Here is a 22,095-nt window from a genome sequence, read left to right as displayed (position 1 = left end):
AAGCATTATGCTGATGCTTCCAGGCTTGTTCCTTGAAGGGTATAGTCTCTATTGGGCACAAAAGTCTTTGCCAGTAGCTTTTGACAGAGGGGAGGTGGGTGGTACAGCAGATAGTAGTATCTGCAAGACCCAAAGTCCTAACACATCCAGTCCTTCAGACAGGAAAAACTCTCAATAACTTTTTACCCATAAGGAGAGGGTCTAGTTGTTTCCCCCTCCTTGACTGCTGCCTTGTTGTGGTGAAGGGGCTTGTGTAACTCAATAAAACTATGAGCTAACCATGTAGATGGATAGTCATAGTGAAGAGTTCTGCCAAAATGTGACCTGCTGGAGAAGGAAATGGCAAACCACTCTTGTGTTTTTACCAAGAAAGTGCCATGGTCAGTATTGAAATGATTAAAGATATGACACAGGAAGATGAGTCCATCAGGTTGGAAGATGACCAACGTGCTCCTGGAAGAGTGGAGGACAACTACAAATAACTCCAGTACTAAGGGTCTGGGCCAAAACTGAGAAGGAAGCTCAGCCACAGATGTGTCTGGTGCCAAAAGGAAAGTCTGATGCCACAAAGATCAATATTGTATAGGAATCTAGACTGTAAGAACTATGAACCAAGGTAAACTGGATGCAATCAAACAGGAGATGGAAAGATTAAACACCAACATCTTGTGTGTGAGTGAACTCAAATGGATGGGAATGGGTGAATTTAATTCAGGTGATCACTGCAATTACTACTTTGGGCAAGAATCCTTTAGAAGAAATGGAATAGCCCTCATAGTGTATTAGAAAAGCAGTATTGAGGTATAATCTCAAAAATGACAGAATGGCATTTGTTTAAATCCAAGGCAACATCCAAGCTCCAACCATTGGTGCCAAAGATGCCAAAGCTGATCAGTTCTAGAAAGACCTATGATATCTTCTAGAAATAACACCAAAAGAAGATGTCACATTCATCAAAGGGGATTGGAAAGATAAAGTAAGAAATCAAAAAATAATTGGAGGGGGCAGCTGGGTAGCTAGCTCAGTGGATTGAGAGTCAGGCCTAGAGACGGGAGGTCCTAGGTTCAAATCCAACCTCAGACACTTCCCAGCTATGTGACCCTGGGCAAGTCACTTGACCCCCATTGCCCACCCTTACCACTCTTCTGCCTAGGAGCCAATGCATAGAAGTTAAGGGTTTAAAAAAATTAATTGGAATAATAGGCAAGTTTGGCCTTGGTGTACAAAATGAAGCAGGGCAGAGGTTGAGTTCTGTCAAAATAATTTACTGGTCATAGCAAATCCTCCTTTTCAACAATCCAAAAGGAGACTCTACACATGAACATCACCAGGTAGTCAATACTGAAATCAGATTGATTATATACTTTGCAGTCAAAGGTGGAGAAACTCTATACAGCCAAGTTAAAGCAAGACCTGAAGCTGACTGTGGCTCAGATCATAAACTTCTTATTGCAAGATTCAGAATTTTTTTCTTTTAAAAATGTTGAATTATTTAATTGTATTCAAGCCATTTCATTTAATCCCCACCTTATTTTCTCTTCTTCCCTAGCCATCATTTACATGCAAACCAACTTGAACATGGAACAATAAGGAAAGATGAATAAATTAAAAACCAATAAGTATTTATTAGGTGCAGAAAACAAAGACTAGAAGAACTGAGATACAAGAGAATGAAGGGAAGACAAGGTTGGCAAGTAGATTTACAATATAGTACAGATAAAGAATTAGAAGAATGCTTGTTATTGTTATTGGGCAGTCATAGCACTCTTTTCCAACTCTCCTAGATCCCATTCTTCAATTCAAAACTGGAGAAAGTAGGGAAAAGTATCAGATCATATAGGAATGACCTAAATAACATCACTTATAAATATGAAGTAAAAGAGACAAATAGATATCAAATGTTAGACCTGATAGATAGAGTACCTGAAGAACTACGGACAGAAGTTTGCAGCAACAAAAAATAATCTCAAAGAAGAGCAAGGAAGCAAAATGGCCATCTGATGAAGCTTTACAAATTAGCTGAGAAAAGAAAGAAAGCAAAAGGAGAAAGGAAAACAAATAACCAACTGAATGCAGAATTCTATAGAATAAGGAAAGACCAAGTTTTCCTAAATGAGCAAGGTGAAGAAACAAAAGGAAACAATATAATGGGAAAGGCAAGATCTCTTCAAGAAAATTAAAGATATCAAAGGAATATTTCATGCAAAAATGGGCATGACAAAAGATAAAAAATGGTAGGTAATTAACAGAAGTAGAAGAGATAAAGTAGTGGCAAGAATATACAGAAGAACTACACAAGAAAGATCTCAATATCACTGATAACCATGATGGTGTGGGTACTAATCTAGAGCCAAATATCCTGGAGAATGAAGTCAAGTGGGCTTTAAGAATTGCTATCATTAAGGCTAGTGGAAGTGACAGAATTCCAATCGAGCTATTTAAAACCCTAAAAGATAATGCTATTAAAAGTGCTTCACTCAATATGCCTGCTAATTAGGAAAACTCAACAATGGTCCCTGGATTGAAAAAAGATCAGTTTATGTCCTAATCTTAAAGAAAGGCAATGCTTAAGAATGTTTATTACTGGGAAATGCTGCTCATTTCACATACCAAAAAGGTTATACTTAAGATTCTGCAAGTTAGGCTTCAGCAATATATGAACCAGGAATTACCAGAAGTGGAGGCTGGTTTTGAAGAGGCAGAGGAACTCGGAGATGAAATTGCCAACATTTTCTGGATTATGGAAAAAGCAAAGGAATTCTTGAAAAAAAATTGCTTCTGCTTCATTCACTGCACTAAAACCTTTCACAACAAAAATGTGGCAAGTCCTCAAAGAGATGGGAGTACCAAATCATCTTACTTGTCTCCTGAGGAACCTGTATAGAAGCAATAGATACAACTGAACATGGAAAAACTTATTAAAGTTTTAAACTAAAGATTGGGAAAGGAGTATGATAAGGCTGTACCCTGTCTTTTAATTTATTTAACACATACAGAGTACATCATGTGAAATTCCAGGCTGAAAAAATCAAAAGCCAGAATTAAAGTTGTCAAGAGAAATATTAACAATCTCAGAAATGCAGGCAATACCACACTGATGGCAGAAAGTGAAAAAGAATTAAGTCTTTTGATGAGGGTAAAAGAAGAGAGTGTAAAAGCTGGCTTGGAACTTAACATTAAAAAAAATCCCAAGATCATAGCAACTGGTCTCATCACTTCTTGACAAATAGAGCAAGAAGAAATGGAAACAGTCTTAGATTTTATATTCTTTGGCTCAAATATCACTGCATATGACTAGAGTAATGAAATTAAAAGACCCTTGCTCCTGAAAGAAAAACAATGGCAAATCTGGATATTAATATTAATTCTGGATTAAATCTGTATATTAATATTAAAAAACAGAGACATTGCTTGTCAACAACATAAAACAATGTTGTTTTTTTCCCAGTAGTACTGTGTGGCTATAAGATTTGAACTATAATGCAAACTGAGCACCACAAAATTTATTTTTGAATTATGGGGCCGAAGAAGACTTTTCAAAGTCTCTTGGACATACAGGTCAAATCAATCAATACTCAAAGAAATTAATTCAGACTATTTATTGGAAGGACAAATACTGAAGCAAAAGCTTAAATATTTTGGCCACATAATGAGAAGATAGGATGCACTGGGAAAAATTGAAGGCAAAAGGAAAAGGAGGAACTTCTACTTTAGAAGCCAAGATAGAATAAGGAATGAACATTCTGAGATTGTCCTAATTCACTTCCAAAAAACTAGAAAAGGTACCTCAAAATGAATTCTGGAACAACAACCAACAAAAGATGGAGTGAAACATTCTTCCATCTTAAAATAATATGAAAGATTGGCAGAGAAAATCCATCTCACTAGGGTAGGAAGGGAGAATGGTCCAGCTTGGAAGTCATCTGGGTGGGTCTGGGCATTTCCAGGAGAACCAGCATTCATGGGGAGGGAAGTAAAATTCAACTCAATCCAGCACAGGCGTTGTCTAGACAAGGCTGCAGACTTCCCCACAGTAGGCCAACTATACTGCTACAGCCAGCACACATTGCAGGCCCCATCAAAAAAAGCTTGGAACAGTGTTCTCTCCACCATAGGAATAGAACTCAACTTTAACATATGGGAAAATACCATGAAATAGGTGGGAAAAAATGAGCAAAAGACAAAGAAAAAACCCTGACCTTAGAAAGCTATTTTTGTGACAGACAAGATCAAAACATGAACTTAGATGAGGACAACAAAGTCAAAACAGAAACATGTAAAACCTCAAAGGAAAGTGTGAAAGAGTATTAGGCCCAAAAATAACTCCTGGAATAGCTCAAAAATGGATTAAAAATAAAATAAGAGGGAGAGAAGAAAAAGTGGGGGAAATGAGAGTCACTGGTAAGCTTGGTAGAGCTTGATGAAAGATATAAAATACTCACTGAAGAAAACAATTTCCTAAAAAAATTAGAATTAGAAAAAGAGTTGCAAAAGTTCAGCGAAGGAAATAACATCATAAAAATTAGAATTGGGCAGATAGAAGCTGACAGCTCCACAAGATATCAAGAAACATATGAAACAAAATCAAAAGAATGAAAAAGAAAAGAGACGGGACACTATACTACAAGAAATTATACAGGAAAATTGCCCTGATATTCTTTAACAAGAGGAGAAAATAGAAATTGAAAGAATCCACTAATCATCTCCTGAAAGAGATTCTAAAATAAAAATTCCCAGGACACTTATAGCCAAATGCCATAGCTCCCAGGTCAATAAGAAAGTACTTCAAGCAGTCAGAAAAAAATAATTCAAATATCATGGAGCCCCTTTCAGAATTACATAGGATTTAGAAGCTTCTACAATAAAGGACCAATGGGTTTGGCATATGATATTCTGGAAGGCAAAGGATTGAGGATTATAACCAAAAATCATCTATCCAGTGAAACTGAGCCTAATCCTTCAGGGGATATAATGGATATTTAATGAAATAGAAGACGTTCAAGCATTCCTGATTAAAAGACTAGAGCTAAACAGAAAATTCAATTATCAAATACAACACTCCAGAGAAGCATAAAAAAATAAACATGAGAGAGAAAACCTAAGGGATTCATTAAGGTTAAATTGTTTACATTTCTACCTGGGAAGGTGCTAATTAAGATAATTAAGGTACTTAAGACACTTGGGAACCTTATCACAATTAGGATAGTGAGGAATATATAGAGAGAGCAAGGAGGAAGTTGAATACAATGGAATGATATAAAAACCCCCAAATTAAGGAATGACAAAGAGGAAAACACTGAGAGAAAATAAGATAGATAGAGGGCAAATTATCTCACATGAGGGAGCACATAAGAATTAGTATAGTGGAGGGGGTAGATGAAGGTGTGGCAGGCAATGCTTGAACCTTACTTTCCATCAGAATTGGCTTGGAGGGAATAATAGCTGCTCTCAATTGGGTATAGAAATCTATCTTATTCTATGAGAAAGTAGGAGGGTAGAGGGACAAGAGGAGGGAGGTACTATTAGAAGGGAGGGTCAACAGGGAGATGTTTTGTTCAGAATTTGTTCACATTTGTGAACAAGAAAAGGCTAAAAGGAGAGATGAGCATTTAAAAAATACATATTAATTGCCCAGATTAATAGAAAAGGAAATAGAAATTGACCAAGTTGAGGGCATTAAATTGACCAAATTGAGGGCATTAAAAGTCTTATAACCAAATATAAGAGCAAAAACGTTAAATGTATCTTTTTTCAGACCATAATGCAAGAAAAATTACATTCAATAAAGGGCTGTGGAAAGATGGATTAAAAATTAATTGGAATCTAAAATAATCTAATCCTAAAGAGCAAGTGGATCAAAGAACAAATCATAAAAATAATAATTGTATTAAAGAAGCAAGGATACAACATGCCAAAATTTACAGAATGTAGTCAAAGCAGTATTCTAGAGGAAAAATACTTGCAATAAAATAAAGAGCAGATCAATGAATTGGGCATGCAACTAAAAAACAAAGAAAAGAACAAATTAAAGAAAAAACAAATTAACACCAAATTGGAAACCATGAAAATCAAAGAAGAGATTAATAAAATTAAAAGAAAACCATTGAACTAATAAATAAGAATAGAAACTTGTTTTTATGAAGGGAAAAAAATCCATCACAATAAAACAGAGAAACCATTGGTTAATTTGATTAAAAAAAAAAAAGAAAAAGAAAACCAAGTCACCAGTATCAAAAATGAAAAGGATGAATTTGCCACCAATGAAGAAGAAATTAAAGCAATTATTTGGAACTATTTTGGGCAATTATATGCCAATAAATTTGACAACCTAAGCAAAAGAGATGAATATTTAAAAATATATATAAACGCCCAGATTAACAGAAGATGAAATAGAATGCTTAAACAACCCCATCTCAGAAAAAAAATTGAACAAGCCAATATATGAACAAGCCACCTTATGAAATAATCCCTAGGGATAATTCTGAAAGGCTTAAGACAGGGAATGCTTAACACCTCCAGAGAAAGAATTGTCAATTTGTATTTGTATGGATCAAAGTGTATACTATCTTTCACATCAGTGTACTTATGGTTTTACTTTGGGGTTTTAGTTTTATATGAGTGTGTTCTTACAACAATGACCAATATGGAAGGGTGTTTTACACAATAATACATATATGGCCTAGATCGAATAGCTTACCATCTCTGAGTTGGGGAGGTGAAGAAAGGGAAGGAGACAATTTGGATCTTGTAATTTTGGAAAATTTGTTGAAATTTTTTATTACATTTAGTTGGAAAAATAAAATGTCTTTGAATTAAAAAGAAAGAAAGAAAATCCCCAGGGCCAGATGGATTCACAAAATTCGAATTTAGGGTTAGGGTTAGGGTTAGGTTTTACCAAACACTTAAAGTACAATTAATTTCAATATTATATAAACTATTTGTAAAAAGAGGAGGGGAGAACAGAGGGATGAAATGGATAGATAGTATCATGGAAGCAATGAATACAAGCTTGAATAGACTTTGGGAAATAGAGAAAGACAGAAGGGCCTGGTGTATTAAGGTCTATGCGGTTACAATGACCAATAATGACTGTACAACTATTTGGTTCTCAGAGCCTTGGCTAGAATATTTTTCTTTAGAACCCAGAGCCAGAGCCAGAGCCAGATGATGACTAGGGTCTTCAGACTTATTGTCTATTTGAATTCTAATTAAGGTTAAGATCTCAGGGGATGTAGCTAAGATGGCCATAGAGTAGCAGGAATTTTCTAAAATCTTTTTCTAACCAATAAGTACAAAGCATTGCAAAAGGACAGAAATCAAAATCAGATGAGTAGAGGGGCTCTCCCATGGGATACAGCCTTAAAGGTAGGTGATGGTGTTTGGGGATTTCCATACTATAAGGGGGTGAAACTATACTTATCAAAGTGCAAGCTAATCACTCTCTTCAATACCACCTACCATCCCAGAGTTAGAATGAGGGCTGGGCAATCTCTAAATTCTCCAGGAATGGCTGAGACTTACCCCTGAGGGAAGTGCAAGGTCTTGGCAGGAAGACTTGGGACCCAAGGCTAAAGAGTGAGGAGCCTGGGCAGCAGAGCTCAGAGATTGGGTAGAAGTGGGGCTGGCCTCAGCAGAGGCAGCAGGGACTGCATAGCCTCTGTGAAAAATGCTTTAAAGTATACTACACAAAGAACTGCCTGGAAGATACTACCAAGGCAAAATCCTGTGAGATAAAAGCTAAGAAAGCAATGTTCACAAACATGCAGGAACCACAATCTTCAAGTAGCAAAAGAAATAAGCAGTAAAAAAATCTTTTTACCCTGGATAACTTCTATGGAGAAAAAGCACAAAATACAGAAGCAACAACAGAGAGTGACAAACAAGCAAATACATCCAAATTTCCCCCCAAAAATGGAAATTGGTCCCCAGCTCTCGAGGAACTCAGAAAGGACTTCAAGAACAAAGTAAGAAAGATAGAAAATGGGGGAAAACTGGAAAAAAGAAATTACAATAATTCAAAAAGAAAATAACAGATTAAAAGACAAAATTGCCCACATGGAAAAAGAATCACAGAAATCAAATGAAGTAATAAGCAAATTGGAGACTAGAATTGACTTGCTGGAAGCCATGAAAAGCAGGATAGACCAAACCTAAAAGGAAAATCAAAAGATCATAGCTGAAAACCAGTCTTTAAAGACTAGAATTGGATAAGTAGACGCTATTGACCTCACAAGACAGCAAGAATTAATAAAGCAAAGTCAAAAGAATGACAAAATAGAAGGAAACATGAAATATCTCACCGAAAAGACAACTGACCTAGAAGACAGATACAGGAGAAACAATTTGAGAATTATCAGTCTATCTGAAAGCCTAGAAAATAAAAGCCTTGATATCATTTTACAAGAAATTATCCAGGAGAACTGCCATGATATACTTGAACAAGAGGGCAAAATAGACATTGAAAGAGTCTATAGATCACCCCCCTACATTAAATGCTCAAAAAACAACCCTCAGGAATGTATTAGCCAAATTCAAGAGCTTTCAAGCCAAGTAGAAAATATTTCAAGCAGCCATAAATAGGCAATTCAGATATTAAGGAGCCCCAGTCAAGATTACACAGGTCTGGCAGCCTCTACACTAAAGGACTGCAAGGCCTGGAATATGATATTCAGGAAGGCAAGAGAATTGGGTCTACAACCAAGAATCACCTACTCATCAGAATTGACTATATACTTTCAGGGGAAAGTATAGGCATTTAACAAAACAGAAGATTTCCAAGCATTCCTAAAGAAAAAATTAGAACTAAATGGAAAATTTGATGACCAAATACAAAATTCAAGAAAACCATAAAAAGATAAATAAGAAAGAGGGGGAAACAATGTTAAGGGTTTCAGTAAGGTTAAATTGATTATATTTTATATGGAAAAATGATATCTGTAACTCTTAAAAATTATTTTCATTATCATAGTAGATAGAAGAATTATTCATAGGCAGATGTTGTAGAACTAAGTTGTTTAAGATGATATGTAAAAAAGGGGTGGGGATAGAGTATGGCACTAAGAAAAACTTGAAGGAAGAAGAAAAATAGGATAAATTATACAACATAAAGAGGTTCATGGGGGCAGAGTGGGGGGGGAATACTATTATAAGAAAGAGAGGAAGAGAGTGGTAATAAAATAAAAACATTGCAAACAAATGCAAAAAAGGGGAAAGAATAAATGCAACTTTTCCAGGTCATGATGGCAATAAAATTATAATTATTAGGGGTACATGGAGAAGCAAATCAAAAATTAATTGGAAATTAAATAATATGATTCTCCAAAATTGGTTGGTTAAAGAACAAACATAAAAACAATTAATGATTTCATTGAAGAGAATTACAATGAGAAAACCACATATCAAAATCTATGGGATAAGGGGGCAGCTGGGTAGCTCAGTGGAGTGAGAGTCAGGCCTAGAGACAGGAGGTCCTAGGTTCAAACCCGGCCTCAGCCACTTCCCAGCTGTGTGACCCTGGGCAAGTCACTTGACCCCCATTGCCCACCCTTACCAATCTTCCACCTATGAGACAATACACCGAAGTACAAGGGTTTAAAAAAAAATCTATGGGATATAGTCAAAGTGCTACTCAGGGGAAAATTAAAAAACTAGAAAGAGAACAAATTAAAAATCCCCAGATAAAAAACTAAATTGGAAATAATAAAAATCAAAGGAAAAATTAATAAAATTGAAAGTAAAAGAACTATTGAATTAATAAATAAAACTAGGAGCTGATCCTTTGAAAAAACAAGTAAAATAAAGTACTCATTAATGTATCAATTATACAAAAAAAAAATCAAGCCATTCCTCAATTGATAAATGAGCAAGGGTCATGAATAGGCAGTTTTCAGATGAAGAAATCAAAACTCTCAAGAAGCACATGAAAAAGTGCTCTAAATCTCTCATATTTAGAGAAATGCAAATCAAAACAACTCTGAGGTACCACCTCACACCTAGCAGATTGGTCAATATGACAGCAAATGAAAGTAATAAATGTTGGAGGGGATGTAGCAAAATTGAGACACTAATGCATTGCTGGTAGAGCTGTGAATTGATCCAACCATTCTGGAAGGTAATTTGGAATTATACCCAAAGGGCTTTAAAAGATTGCCTTCCCTTTGATACAACCATACCACTGATGGGTTTGTACCCCAAAGAGATAATAGGGAAAATATGTGTGTAAAAATATTTACAGTTAGCTCTTTGTGGTAGCAAAAAATTGGAAAATGGGGGGAGTGTCCATTGACTGGGGAATGGCTGAATAAATTCTTGCATCTGATGGTGATAGAATACTATTGTGCTAAAAGGAATAATGAACTAGAGGAATTCCATGTGAACTGGAAAGACCTCTAGGAATTGATGCAGAGAAAAAGGAGCAGAATCAGGAGAACATTGTACACAGAGACTGATATATTATGATGCAATCAAATGTAATGGACTTCTCTACTAGCAGCAATGTAATAACCCAGGACAATTATGAGGGACTTATGAGAAAGAATGCTCTCCACATCCAGAAAAGGAACTGTGGGAGTAGAAACACAGAAGAAAAACATATAATGGATCACATGGTTCGATGGGGATATGATTGGGGATATTGGCTTTAAATGATCATTCTATTGCAAATATTAATAATATGGGAAAAGGTTTTGAACCTATACATGTAAAACCCAGGGGTATTGCTTGTTGGCTCTGGGAGTGGGGAGGAAGGAGGAGAGGGAAAGAAAATGAATCATGTAACCATGGAAAAATATTCTAAATTAAGTAAGTAAATAAATACATTTATTATTTTTTTTAAAAAGGGTAAGATCTCTGTCATAGTCCTCACTCTGACTTGGGGTAAGAAATTCCTTATAGTACCCTATGGATTTATTTCAGGGGCTGCCAAAGATACTCTGCAGACTTATATGGAGCTGTCCCCTTGAAGTATCAGAGAGGAACCCAAAAAATTTTCATCTACTTACTCAAATTTTGAGTAAGCACAAAAGTTAACCCTAGGAGTCAATTAAGATCACCATCTTCCTCCTACCTAGTACATTCTTATCTTTAATATATAGATGAATAACAATAACCTGTCCTTATAGGAGAGCTAAGTGATTGAACACTGGAACTGGAATCAAGGAGCACTGCATTAAAATCCAGTTTTAGACACTCACTAGCTAGGTGACCCTAGGCAAGTCATTTAACCTCTATTTGCCATAGTTTCCTTATTTGTAATAATAGCACTTATCTCACCAGGTTGTTGTGAAGATTACATGAGACAACAAACATTAGAGTGCTATAGAAATGCTGGCTAACTGTTGTTATTAAGGTTTTGTGAAATACACTTATACACATGGCAGCTTTTGGGTGATGATGGTCATGAGGTGATACTATGCATTAGACCGTAAGCTTCCTGAGGACAAGGTTCTCTTTTGTTTTTTCCTTTGTATGTTGGCACACTTAATCTGTGCTTGCTGGTTGAGTGAGAAGTACATTAGGCAAGTCAAAACAGGTGATAATGTGTTTTATAATGTTAACTTTCTTGTATCTTGTACTCAAAACTGTGAGTACCTGCCCATTTCTTCTCTGTCATACTGTTTTTCAGGTCAGACAGTACTTAAATCATCTGAAAGCTATTGTCCAATATAAAGACAAACTCAGAGAGAAGATGCCTGGTCTTTACACTGTATGTATGACACATGAAGGGTCAAGGAGACAGAGAGGGGAAGACAGTCATTTAAAATACAGGGTATTTATTAAAAGGGACTAGAGACCTGAGGTAAAAGAGGCTGACCACCAGATCAGGAGCCAAGTCAGGCCCAAGGACATAAAGTCAGAGGCCTAGGGAAAGATGTGAACATTTTTCTTTCATTCTCTTCCCCAATCTGGAATAAAGATTATCTGAGACTAGGGCAAACCAGCCTGCTTAGAGGATGAGAAAGAAGCCTTGGGAAAAGATGATAACAAGAGGGATTTAGGGATGTGGCTAAGAGAAAAAGAACAGATGAACTACAGCAAGAGAGGAGCTGACCACAAATATAGATAGAGGAGAAAGAACACTGGATTTGGAGTCAGAGGACCTGAGTGTAAATCTTGATTTTGTCAGTTACCACCTATATATCCTCTGGTAAGTCATTTCCCTTATCTGGGCCTCAGTTTCCTCATATGTGAAATGAGATGATTGGACTTGATGACCTACAAGGTCCCTTCCAGCTTGAAAATCTTATTGACTTGGGTTCTAGAGTAATATTAAGATATCATGATTATAATAGTAACTCATGATTATAAAGCAGCTTCAGGTTTGCAAAATCCTTTCCTTACAGTACCTTTGTGAGGTGAATGTTGGAAGCATCAACCCTATTTTATCGATGAGGAAACTGAGACTCTAAAGTAGTTAAGGGTCTTTCTTATGATCATCTAGCTTCCAAGTATCTAAGGCAAAAATCCTCTCTAGGTCAAGCCCTGAACTCTATCCAGTCCAATCCACATAATGTGCTAAGTGGTTACCCTTGGGTTGTGTTTTTTGGGAACAACATGAAACTCTGATCATGGACTCAGATGGGAAATAAAGGGAGGAAGGAAGGAAGAGGAGGGAGTGAAGGAGAGAGGAAGGAAAGAAGGATGGAAGAAGGAAAAAAGCTTTGTTAAGCATCCCTTATGTGCAGGCACTATGCTAAGGGCTTTACCAATATTATCTCATTTTATTTTTTTTTTATCATTTTATAATGAGAATGATAGGAAGGAATGGTACCTATATATGTCATAGGGAAGGAGGGCTACGAGAAAATGAGATAAATTATCTTTCCCTGCTGGAGATTCTGTATCTGGTATAGGCACTACCGCTTGTGTAGGATAGCCAGCCTAGTGGGATTCATAGGCTGGTTCCAGTATGGTGGCAGCCAATCAGTTCTTAAACTCATTCCTGGAAACTTCAGGAAAGCTTGAGCAGCAGGGATGGTTTTTGGTCACATTACTGCCAATTAGGTGCAGTTTTTGAGAACCATATAAATAAGTTCCAACCTGGGTAAATATAGTCTCTTTTATAATGATTAAATACCAAGCCCAGGGAATTTGACCCCATGGGCCAAGTGCCATGATGCTGAACTTTGGCTGGGACCAAGAACCAGTATGGCCCAACAGCTCTGGGGAAAGCTCAGGACACACCCAACAGCTCTGGGGAAAGCTCAGGACACACCAGAAGGCCCCTCAGGACACTTGGAGAGACCCCTATGTTAAGGAAAGGAGGGTGGTGGGAACAGGTCAGTTACACCAGGAACAATGAGTTGAGAATGTCTTAGAGGGGCCCCGACATTACATCACCTCATAATTAGTTGGGGAGGCTAGTTTGTACAATTTCTCTTGATGGTTAGAGAGATTAATGGTAGAGTTAGGCCACTGATTCTCCTTAACACCCTCACCATCTGTGTGCTATTTCCTCTCCACCTATATAGTGGCAAGAATTCCTTGAAGTAGGGAAACTTGTTTCTGATGAAGCCCTGGACAGAGTCATTGATTCCCAGAAACCCAACCAGTGCTGTACACTGATCTACACTGCTGGTACCACTGGATCACCAAGGGCAGTCATGATCAGTCACGACAATGTAAGTGTCTTTCTTTGAAGTTCCAAAGCCTTTCTGATCCTCACTCTGTCAACCTGTGTTATCTGAAGGCACTGGACATGGACACTAGAAAGCAGTGTGATATATCAAGGGTACTTTCATCTCTAACATACAAACCAACAAGGGGCCTGGTGGTGGGTCTAACCATTTGGGTCCAAATTCTCCAGTTAATAGTTCCACCAAAAGACATGCTGTGTGACACTGAGTAAGATACTTCTCCTCTCCGGGCTTTTATTTCAATCTTTGGGCACTCTATTCTGGAAGTGATCCATAACTCTGGTCAATAACTTTCCCGAAATGTGACTCCCTACCTGAGCACAATCAATACTCTAGTTGTCATCTGACTAGGGCAGAGGACAATGAGTGAAACGATCACTTTCCTTATTCTAGACTCTTTGGCCACCTTCATACAGATTGAGAGCAAATTTAATTTTCTGGAATATCATGTCACACTATGAAATTATATTGTATGGGCAAGTGACTTACAGTCCCATGAACTCTTCTCTAGTCTTATTTTCCCCATTTTATACTTGTGAAATAAATATAGGATTTCATATTTTTCCGTGTAGAACTTTGTTTAGATTCATTTATTTCAGTTTTGTTTAGGTTTAGCCCAAATTTTTGGAGCTCTACTCCTTGTCCACTACATTGGCTCCTCCTTCCTGTCATATGCAAGTTTGATTAATGAGGCATTTATGCCTTTACTCCTAGAAATGATAAAAATGGTAAATGGTGGAGAGCTGAGAACAAATCCCTGAGACAGTCTTCAAGAAACCTCCCTTCAGTCAGCTCCAGGATGGGGGAGGAAAGACAGAAGGGAGAGAACATGAATCATGTAGCTATGGAAAAATATTAAAAATAAATAAAAAAGGATATTAAAAAAAAGAAACCTCCCTTCAATAAATTAATTAATAAAGCCCTTTGGGTCTAGTCATTCAACCTGTTCTCAATCCACTTTATCTCTGTACCTTGTCCACAAGACTAACATATGAAACTGAGGACATCACTTCACTGAAACCCTGCCTTTCTGTGCTTTGTCTATTGAATTCTTCTGATTGATCAGTCTAAAAGAAGGAAATGAATTTAGTCTGGTATGAGCTGCTCTCCAGGAAACCGTGCTAATTTTTTATGATCATGGCTTTCCCTTCTAAATACTCACAAACCATCTCTTGAATAATGTGTTTTAGAATTTTGCCAGGAAAAGAAGTCAAATCCACTGACATTTAGTTTACATATTCCACCCACTTTGCTCCTTGGTCAAAATCTGTCCTTCTTGAATCCAAGAATCCCAAACTTTGAGAGCTGATAGGGACCTCAGCAGCCATCTAGTTCAACCCATATATAAAAGCAGTGCCCACTCCAACGTACCCCATAGGGGGTTCCCCAGGATCTACCTGGAGATCATTGTGCTTTGGGACATCTCTAATGATTATAAAGTTTTTCCTGACAGTTTCCAAAAGGACAGCCCTAAAATCCTGTGATTTCTCTGCTTTGTAAGATGTGGACACTACTAAGGAATCTGAAAGACAGATGAGTGAGAGAAGCAAGGTGCAGACTTTTGAATCATGGAAGGAAGATCCTCGTGGAGCCTCAGACATGGGGGGAAGCGTCTTCATTCTCAAATATGTCCATGACTTCCAGAATCTTGCAAATTTAGATACTGCTGAAAGCCATCTGCCCCAGGGAAATTGTTCTCTCTTTGGAAGAACAAATTTTATCTCACTTTCTGCCACAATCCCTAGATGCCCCTCACACTAGGAACCCCTTGGCAGGTCCTGGGTGCAAGTATTCATTATAATGATAGACTCTCACCTACCCGTATTAATCATTGGGATGGCAAAGAGCTCCCTTCTACATAATCTCATTTAATTATCACATGATATATTGGACAAGGATTGTTTACATCTAAGGAAGACTTGCCCAAGGTCATGGCTATAGATTATAACAGAGCTGGGATTCAAACCCAGATTTTCTGCTTCTCTATCTGTCACTACACTGCTGTCTCTGTGTAATCTATTTCTTTGATGATCAACCTCTTTTTTTTTAAACCCTTACCTTCTGCCTACATCTGTGGGAATACCAGAGAAAATGTTCCAGCTGGACATAGTCCAGAGTTCTTAACCTGGTATCCATCACCAGGTTCCAGAGGGGTCCATAAACTTGGGTGGGGGAAAAAAAAAACAACTTTACAGCTTTATTTTCACTCCTCTTTAACTACAATTTAGCATTCCTTTTAGTTATTTAAAAGCATTTTTTTCTGAGAAGAGGACCATGGTCTTCTCAAATTGTCAGAGAAGTCAAGGACACCTAAATGTTTAAGAACCTCTGATCTAATTCAATCTCCTCATTTTACAGATGGGGAAATGAAGACCATAATTGGAGATTAGTCGCTATCCATTTGTCTAAGATCACACACAAGATGAGAAATCACATCCACATCTAATGACTTTTAGTCATTAGAAGTAGCTTGGGTACTCAGTGGGTGGGAGTGATAGACCTGGAGTCAGGAAGAACTGAGTTCAAATGCAACTTCTCACATTAATTGTGTGACTGTAGGCAAGTCTCTTCACCTCTGTCTGCCTCCTTTTCCTCAACTATAAGATGGGGATCTACTTTCTGGATCTTATTTTTAAAGTGCTTATTAGTATTAGCGCAGTGCCTGGCACATAGTAGGTCCTTCATAAATGCATCTTGTCTTCTCTAGTTCTCTTCACTACACGATTTGTGTTTCAGATCACATGGACCTCAGGAGCTGTGCTACAAGGTCTTTCCTACAGTCTTCCCCCTAATAATCAGGAGATCTTGGTGAGCTACCTTCCCTTCTGCCTCATCTCTGCCCAGTTGTTTGAAATCTGGATCCCTATAACCATTGGGGCATCCCTCTTCTTTGCTGAAGCTGACGCCATGAAGGTATGTGTCTCTGTAGGTAGGAGCAACGGGTTTACTCCTCTAGGCAAAAGCAGCAGAGGAGACCAGCTTGGGTAAGTCCATCCTAAAACTGGAGGCTTAGCGTTAAAGGCAAACATCTCCCTTTGAGATAATGGGTGCTGGGTGCTTGAAAATGTTATTGTTTATAAGTATCATATTGGATATAGACAATATAATATATTGCAATATATTATACATATGCACATGTACTATATTTTTATTATTATACATTATACAATGTACTACATAATATATTTTTATTATTATCTATTATATGTTCATTATGATATACATTTATTATATTGTATTACAATTATATTTAATATATTGTGATATATTATATTTATTATATATGTTTATTACATTTATTTACAATATTTATATATTATATATTTTCATCATATATTTACTTTATATATAATTATATATTTACTTTAATATATATCTATTGTTTATTATAATTAAGTATTTACGGTATTTCTATATTATATGTATAATATAACACATGATGCATAATACATAAGATATAATATATTATAATACAGTAATATATAACACAATAATACACAATATGTGTAATATAATAAGTATTATATTGCTTGTAAGCATTTTATAAGTTATTCCGTATAAGTATTGTACCTGTAAAGACTAGGTCTGTTGCTTGGTGACTGCAGGTAACACAAGGGAGTTCCTCTGAGACTGCAGGCCAAGAAAGGCATTTAAATACGCTGAAACTCCCCGTCTTTTCTTTCCTCTCCCTGTCCCAAACATGATGCTTTGGGGACCCTGTGCTGGGGATGGACATTGAGCCCACCTGGAGAGAGAATGAAAGCCGTACATTTGGCCTGAGATAATCTAGTTTTCAAGCCTAGCTCTATCCCTTACTCTCTGGATCACCCTTGGCCAAGGCTCTTCTCCTCTGTGGATATCAAATTTTCTCAACTGTTCTATGAAGGGATTGAGTTTAATGGCCCAATCTGGCTAAAATAAGCATAGTCTAATAGAAAGATCACTGGATCTTGAATCCAAGAACCTGGGTTCCGGCTGTTTTCTACCCAATGTAATCTCGGTTCTTTAATCTCTTCATTTAAATGCTTTAGTTTCTTCACCTGTAAAAACGGAGGAGAGAAGGGCAGAGTAGAACAGGGCTGATTTGTCATTTCATTTTAATTTCATTTTCTCCAAATGCCTATTGGACATTGCGAATTGAATGCCCTACAAGACATCTTAAACTCAATATGTAAACAACTGAATTTATTATCTTATCTGAACCCAAATCATCCCTTCTTCCTAATTTCCTTAATACCTCTGAGGGTACCATCATTCTTCCAATCGCAGATCACAACCCAGGTGTCATTTTCTTTTCTTTAACTTTTTTTTAAAATTTAAACCCTGACCTTCTGTCTTTTTTTTTTTTTTTTAACCTTTACCTTCTGTCTTAGAATCAATACTGTGCATTGGTTCTAAGGCAGAAGAGTGGTAAGGGGTAAGCGATGGGAGTTAAGTGACTTGCCCAGGGTCACATAGCTGGGAAGTGTCTGAGGCCAGATTTGAACCCAGGACTTCCCATCTCTAGGCCTGGCTCTCAATCCACTGAACCACCCAGCTGCCCCCACCCCCAGGGTCATTTTCTACCCCTTATTCTCTCTCAACCTTAGTCCATCCAATCTGTTACCAAAGCCTGTTGATTTGACCTCTTCTCTTCTTCCTGCCCTAGCCCCTCTTTTCCTTTCCTCCCTGAGTTTAAATAATCCATGACCCTTTAGTGGTAGAAATGGGATTGGGGGAAAGGGTAAATAACCAAGTGGGCAGCCCAACTAGGATGGTATTTGCAAGATGAACCTGTCAACAAATTTTAAGGCAGATCTCATACCGAGCAGGGATTTTCTGCACCAGGAGAACTCAGGGTGCAAACCTTATGTCCAGCTACAGCATCAGTGCCTCCTGGAGGCAGAGTGCAATGGAAAGAGCAAGACCTGGTAACTTCACCCCTTTGTTGATGTTGGAGGCCCAAATGGATGTTATTGTTGCCCCAGACTCTGGCCGGTCAGACGAGAGTGTAACAGTATAATGCTAAGGATTTCCTGAGTCCATTTACATTGATCCCAAAATATTAGAGATGGTATTGACCTTAGAATATAGAACATAGAATGTCAGAGAGGGGAAGGTCCTTACAATCCACAATGTCAGAATTGGGAAGGATCTGAAATCATAGTCAACAAAAAGTCATCTAGGATTTATAAAGTAACCAAGGGCTGGGGATTCCAAGGCAAAAAATGGTGCCCACTATCAAGGAATGCAAATCTAATGGGGGAGATGACATGCAAACAGCTCTGTATAAATAGGATATAAATGGGATAAATTAGAGATAATTAAGAGTGGGAAGGTACTCATATTAAGAGGATTAGATAAGGCTTCTTGTAGAAGGTAGGATTTTAGCTGGGAATGGAAGGAAGCCAGAGAAGGAAACCAAGGACAAAAGACAACTGAGAGATGGACTGTTGGATGGGATGGAGAAGAACAGCAAGGAGGCCAGTGTCACTGAGTCACCAAGTACAGGAGGATAATGAAGGACAAACAAAATATTTTATATTTGATCTTGGAGGTAGTAGAGAACCATTTTTTAGAGGAAGAAGAAAAGAGGGATCAGAACAAAACCTAGAAGGACCTTCACGGATAGTGGGAATAATCTGGGTGAAAAAAGAGTATAGGAGGCTGGGGGCAGCTAGGTAGCACAGTGGATAAAGAACTAGACCTGGAGTTAGGAAGACCTGGGTTCGAATGTGGCTGCAGATACTTCCTAGCTGTGTGACCCTGGGCAAGTCATTTAACTCCTATTGCCTAGGCCTTACCTCCTTTTTTGTCTTAGAATTGATGACAGAAGGTAAGGGTTTAAAAAAAGATTATAGGAGGCTAAGAAGGAGCAGTCAGATTCGTAAAAGGAGAACCAGAAAAGAGAAGCATCAGGAAAACCCAGAGAGAGGAGAGTATAAAGGTGAAAGGGATGATCAGTAGTGTCAGAGTTTGCAGAGAAGTCAAGGAGATTGAGGATTAAGAAAAGGTCAAATGGATTTGATTGTTAAGAGATCATAAAATATAGAAGATCATAGCTATAAGACTTTACAATCTAGAACAGCAGTGCTAGTAGGACTTTAGAACCAAGAATGTCAGAGCTGGGAGGACCCTTAGAACACAGGATGTCAGGGCTGGGAGGACCCTTAGAACAGAGAATGTCAGAGCTGGGAGAGACCTTAGAACAGAGAATGTCAGAGCTGGGAGAGAACTTAGAACAGAGAATGTCAGGGCTGGGGGTGAGCTTAGAACAGAGAATGCCAGAGCTGGGAGAGACCTTAGAACAGAGAATGTCTGAGCTGGGAGGGAGCTTAGAACAGAGAATGTCTGAGCTGGGAGGGAGCTTAGAACAGAGAATGTCAGAGCTAGGAGGGTCCTTAGAACAGAGAATGTCAGAGCTGGGAGGGACATCAGAATCTGGAAAGTCAAATTTGGAAGTGATCTTAGAACCTAAAAATTTGAGTGTCAGTAGGATCTTAGAACATATTCTATACAGTGAAATAAAACAAACATTTACTTAGTACCCAAGTGTACTCTTGCCTTGGGGGCCAAGGAAGATAAAGAGTTGAGATAAGATCATTAACATGTCTTCATGGAGGTCACCAACAAACAAGGATAAGAAGATATAAGAACAAATAGCTATACTACATTAAAAGTATGTATGGTAAGTGCAATAGAGAATTACAAAAGAAAGGTCTATGTGAGGGCCAAGGGAGGAATGTTATTATTGACTAAGAGAAAGGGATTGGGGATCAGGAGATCCTCTTTTTGGAGGTGGCAACATTTAAATAGGAATTTTGAATAAAGGTAAGAATTCATCAGGTGAAGAAGTGCATGGAGAAAAAGTATGGGCAAATGTTTAGAAGTGGGAGAGGCCTAGGACATATTCAGGGGAAAGAGAGTTCTCCATGTTGAAATGGAGCTTGAAATGAATAAGTTGGAGTTATATGTGAAAATAACATACGTGAAGGGGGAGAGGTGTCAGATTGTGAAGGATGTGCCCTGAATTTAAGCAGAACAGCCTAAGTATAAAATGTCAGAATTGAGAAAAACCTTGGTTTCTAAGATCTTTTTCTTTGATCTCCCCCTTTTTAAAATCCTTCCATCTTAGAATCAATTCTGTAAGTTGGTTCCAAGGCAGAAGAGTGGTAAGGGCTAGGCAATTCAGTTTAAGTGGCTTGTCTAGGGTCACACACCTAAGAAGTATCTGAGGCTCAATTTCAGCCCAGGACCAGGTCCCATCTCTAGGTCTGGCTCTTTTTCCACTAAAGCCACTTAAGCTGCCCTGGACCCCTTTCTTTTGATAGAAAAACTGAGGCCTAGAATGGATTCAGAATTTGACCAAGGTTATAGAGCAAGTCAGTGGCAAGCCTGGGACTCAACTTGAGGTCTTCTGGCTCCCAGCCTCAGGCTTTTTCATGCTCCCTTGCTGATTTCCTGACCTTAACTTCATTATGTCAGGTTCGGGGATCTCTAATAAACACACTGCGGGAGGTGAGACCTACTTCCTTCTGTGGAGTCGCTGGGATCTGGGAAGAGTTCCAAGAGAGCATGAACACAACTTATGCATCATCTACTCCATTCAGGAAGGGTATAATTAATTGGGCCAAGAAAGTGGGATACAAAGCAAACACAAGACACGAAGACGAGTGAGTAGGAAACCCTCCATCCACTTTTTCTTTCATTCTTTCACCATTTGTTCCACAAGCCTTTATTAAACACCTGATAGTATATAGAGCACGGTGCTAGGTACTAGGGGAGGAGATACAGAGATAAATAAAAGCAGAGTCCTCTGTGTCCCTTGCTGCTTCTGACCAATATCTACCTGGGTGGTTCATAGGCATCTCAAATTTAGCAGATCCAAAAATGGAACCTCCCTTAAAATTAGAATTCTGCTTAATTTCCCTATTTATTTCAAGGTCACCATCATCCTTCCCGTTGCCCAGATTTACAACTTGGGGTCGTCCTCTAGTCTTTTTTCCATCCTCGTCCCTCCTCACATGTCAAGTATAGTCCATCTTTCTTTCATACTCTTCCTTCCACTCACATAGCTGTCAACCTAGTTTAGCCTTTCAGTGTGTATGGTATGGCCTATCACAGTGAAGGAAGGAAGGACCAGTACAAGGCAGGGAAAGGAGGAAGGAAATACTTATGAAGCTCTTAACATGAAATTTACAAGCAAATCAATACACAACATTCCTAAAGAAATTAGACAAAAATTAATATTGGTAAGAAAGACATGAGAACACATAAAATAAAGAAGTCATGGGTAGCAAAAAAATATTGTGGAAGGAATTAAAGCTGAATTTAATTGAATTAAAAGATAGCAAAAAAGAGATCAGGAAGAAATAGTGAAGAAAATGATCAATATGAAGTATATAATTTTTTAAAACTCTGAATAACTTTAAACTACCAACAGAAGATTTACTAACATAAAAAACCCAAATAGTTTTTAATT

At 37.8% G+C, this 22,095-nt stretch overlaps 1 protein-coding gene across 1 annotated transcript in view; it reads left to right on the top strand.

The window, feature by feature from the left end:
* LOC123256635 (long-chain-fatty-acid--CoA ligase ACSBG2-like) overlaps positions 1 to 22,095 on the top strand; it is a 100,776-nt gene that overhangs the window by 43,621 nt on the left and 35,060 nt on the right. Inside the window, exons 5-8 of the mRNA XM_044685225.1 lie at positions 11,624 to 11,767; positions 13,470 to 13,619; positions 16,371 to 16,547; positions 21,099 to 21,286. Coding sequence (XP_044541160.1) covers positions 11,624 to 11,767; positions 13,470 to 13,619; positions 16,371 to 16,547; positions 21,099 to 21,286 — 659 coding nt within the window. The remainder of the gene's footprint in view (positions 1 to 11,623; positions 11,768 to 13,469; positions 13,620 to 16,370; positions 16,548 to 21,098; positions 21,287 to 22,095) is intronic.

Source organism: Gracilinanus agilis, chromosome 1 (assembly GCF_016433145.1).
Source record: "Gracilinanus agilis isolate LMUSP501 chromosome 1, AgileGrace, whole genome shotgun sequence".
NCBI lineage: Eukaryota > Metazoa > Chordata > Mammalia > Didelphimorphia > Didelphidae > Gracilinanus > Gracilinanus agilis.
Note: the sequence above shows the minus strand (reverse complement) of the source record. Positions and strands in the feature narration are given on the sequence as shown.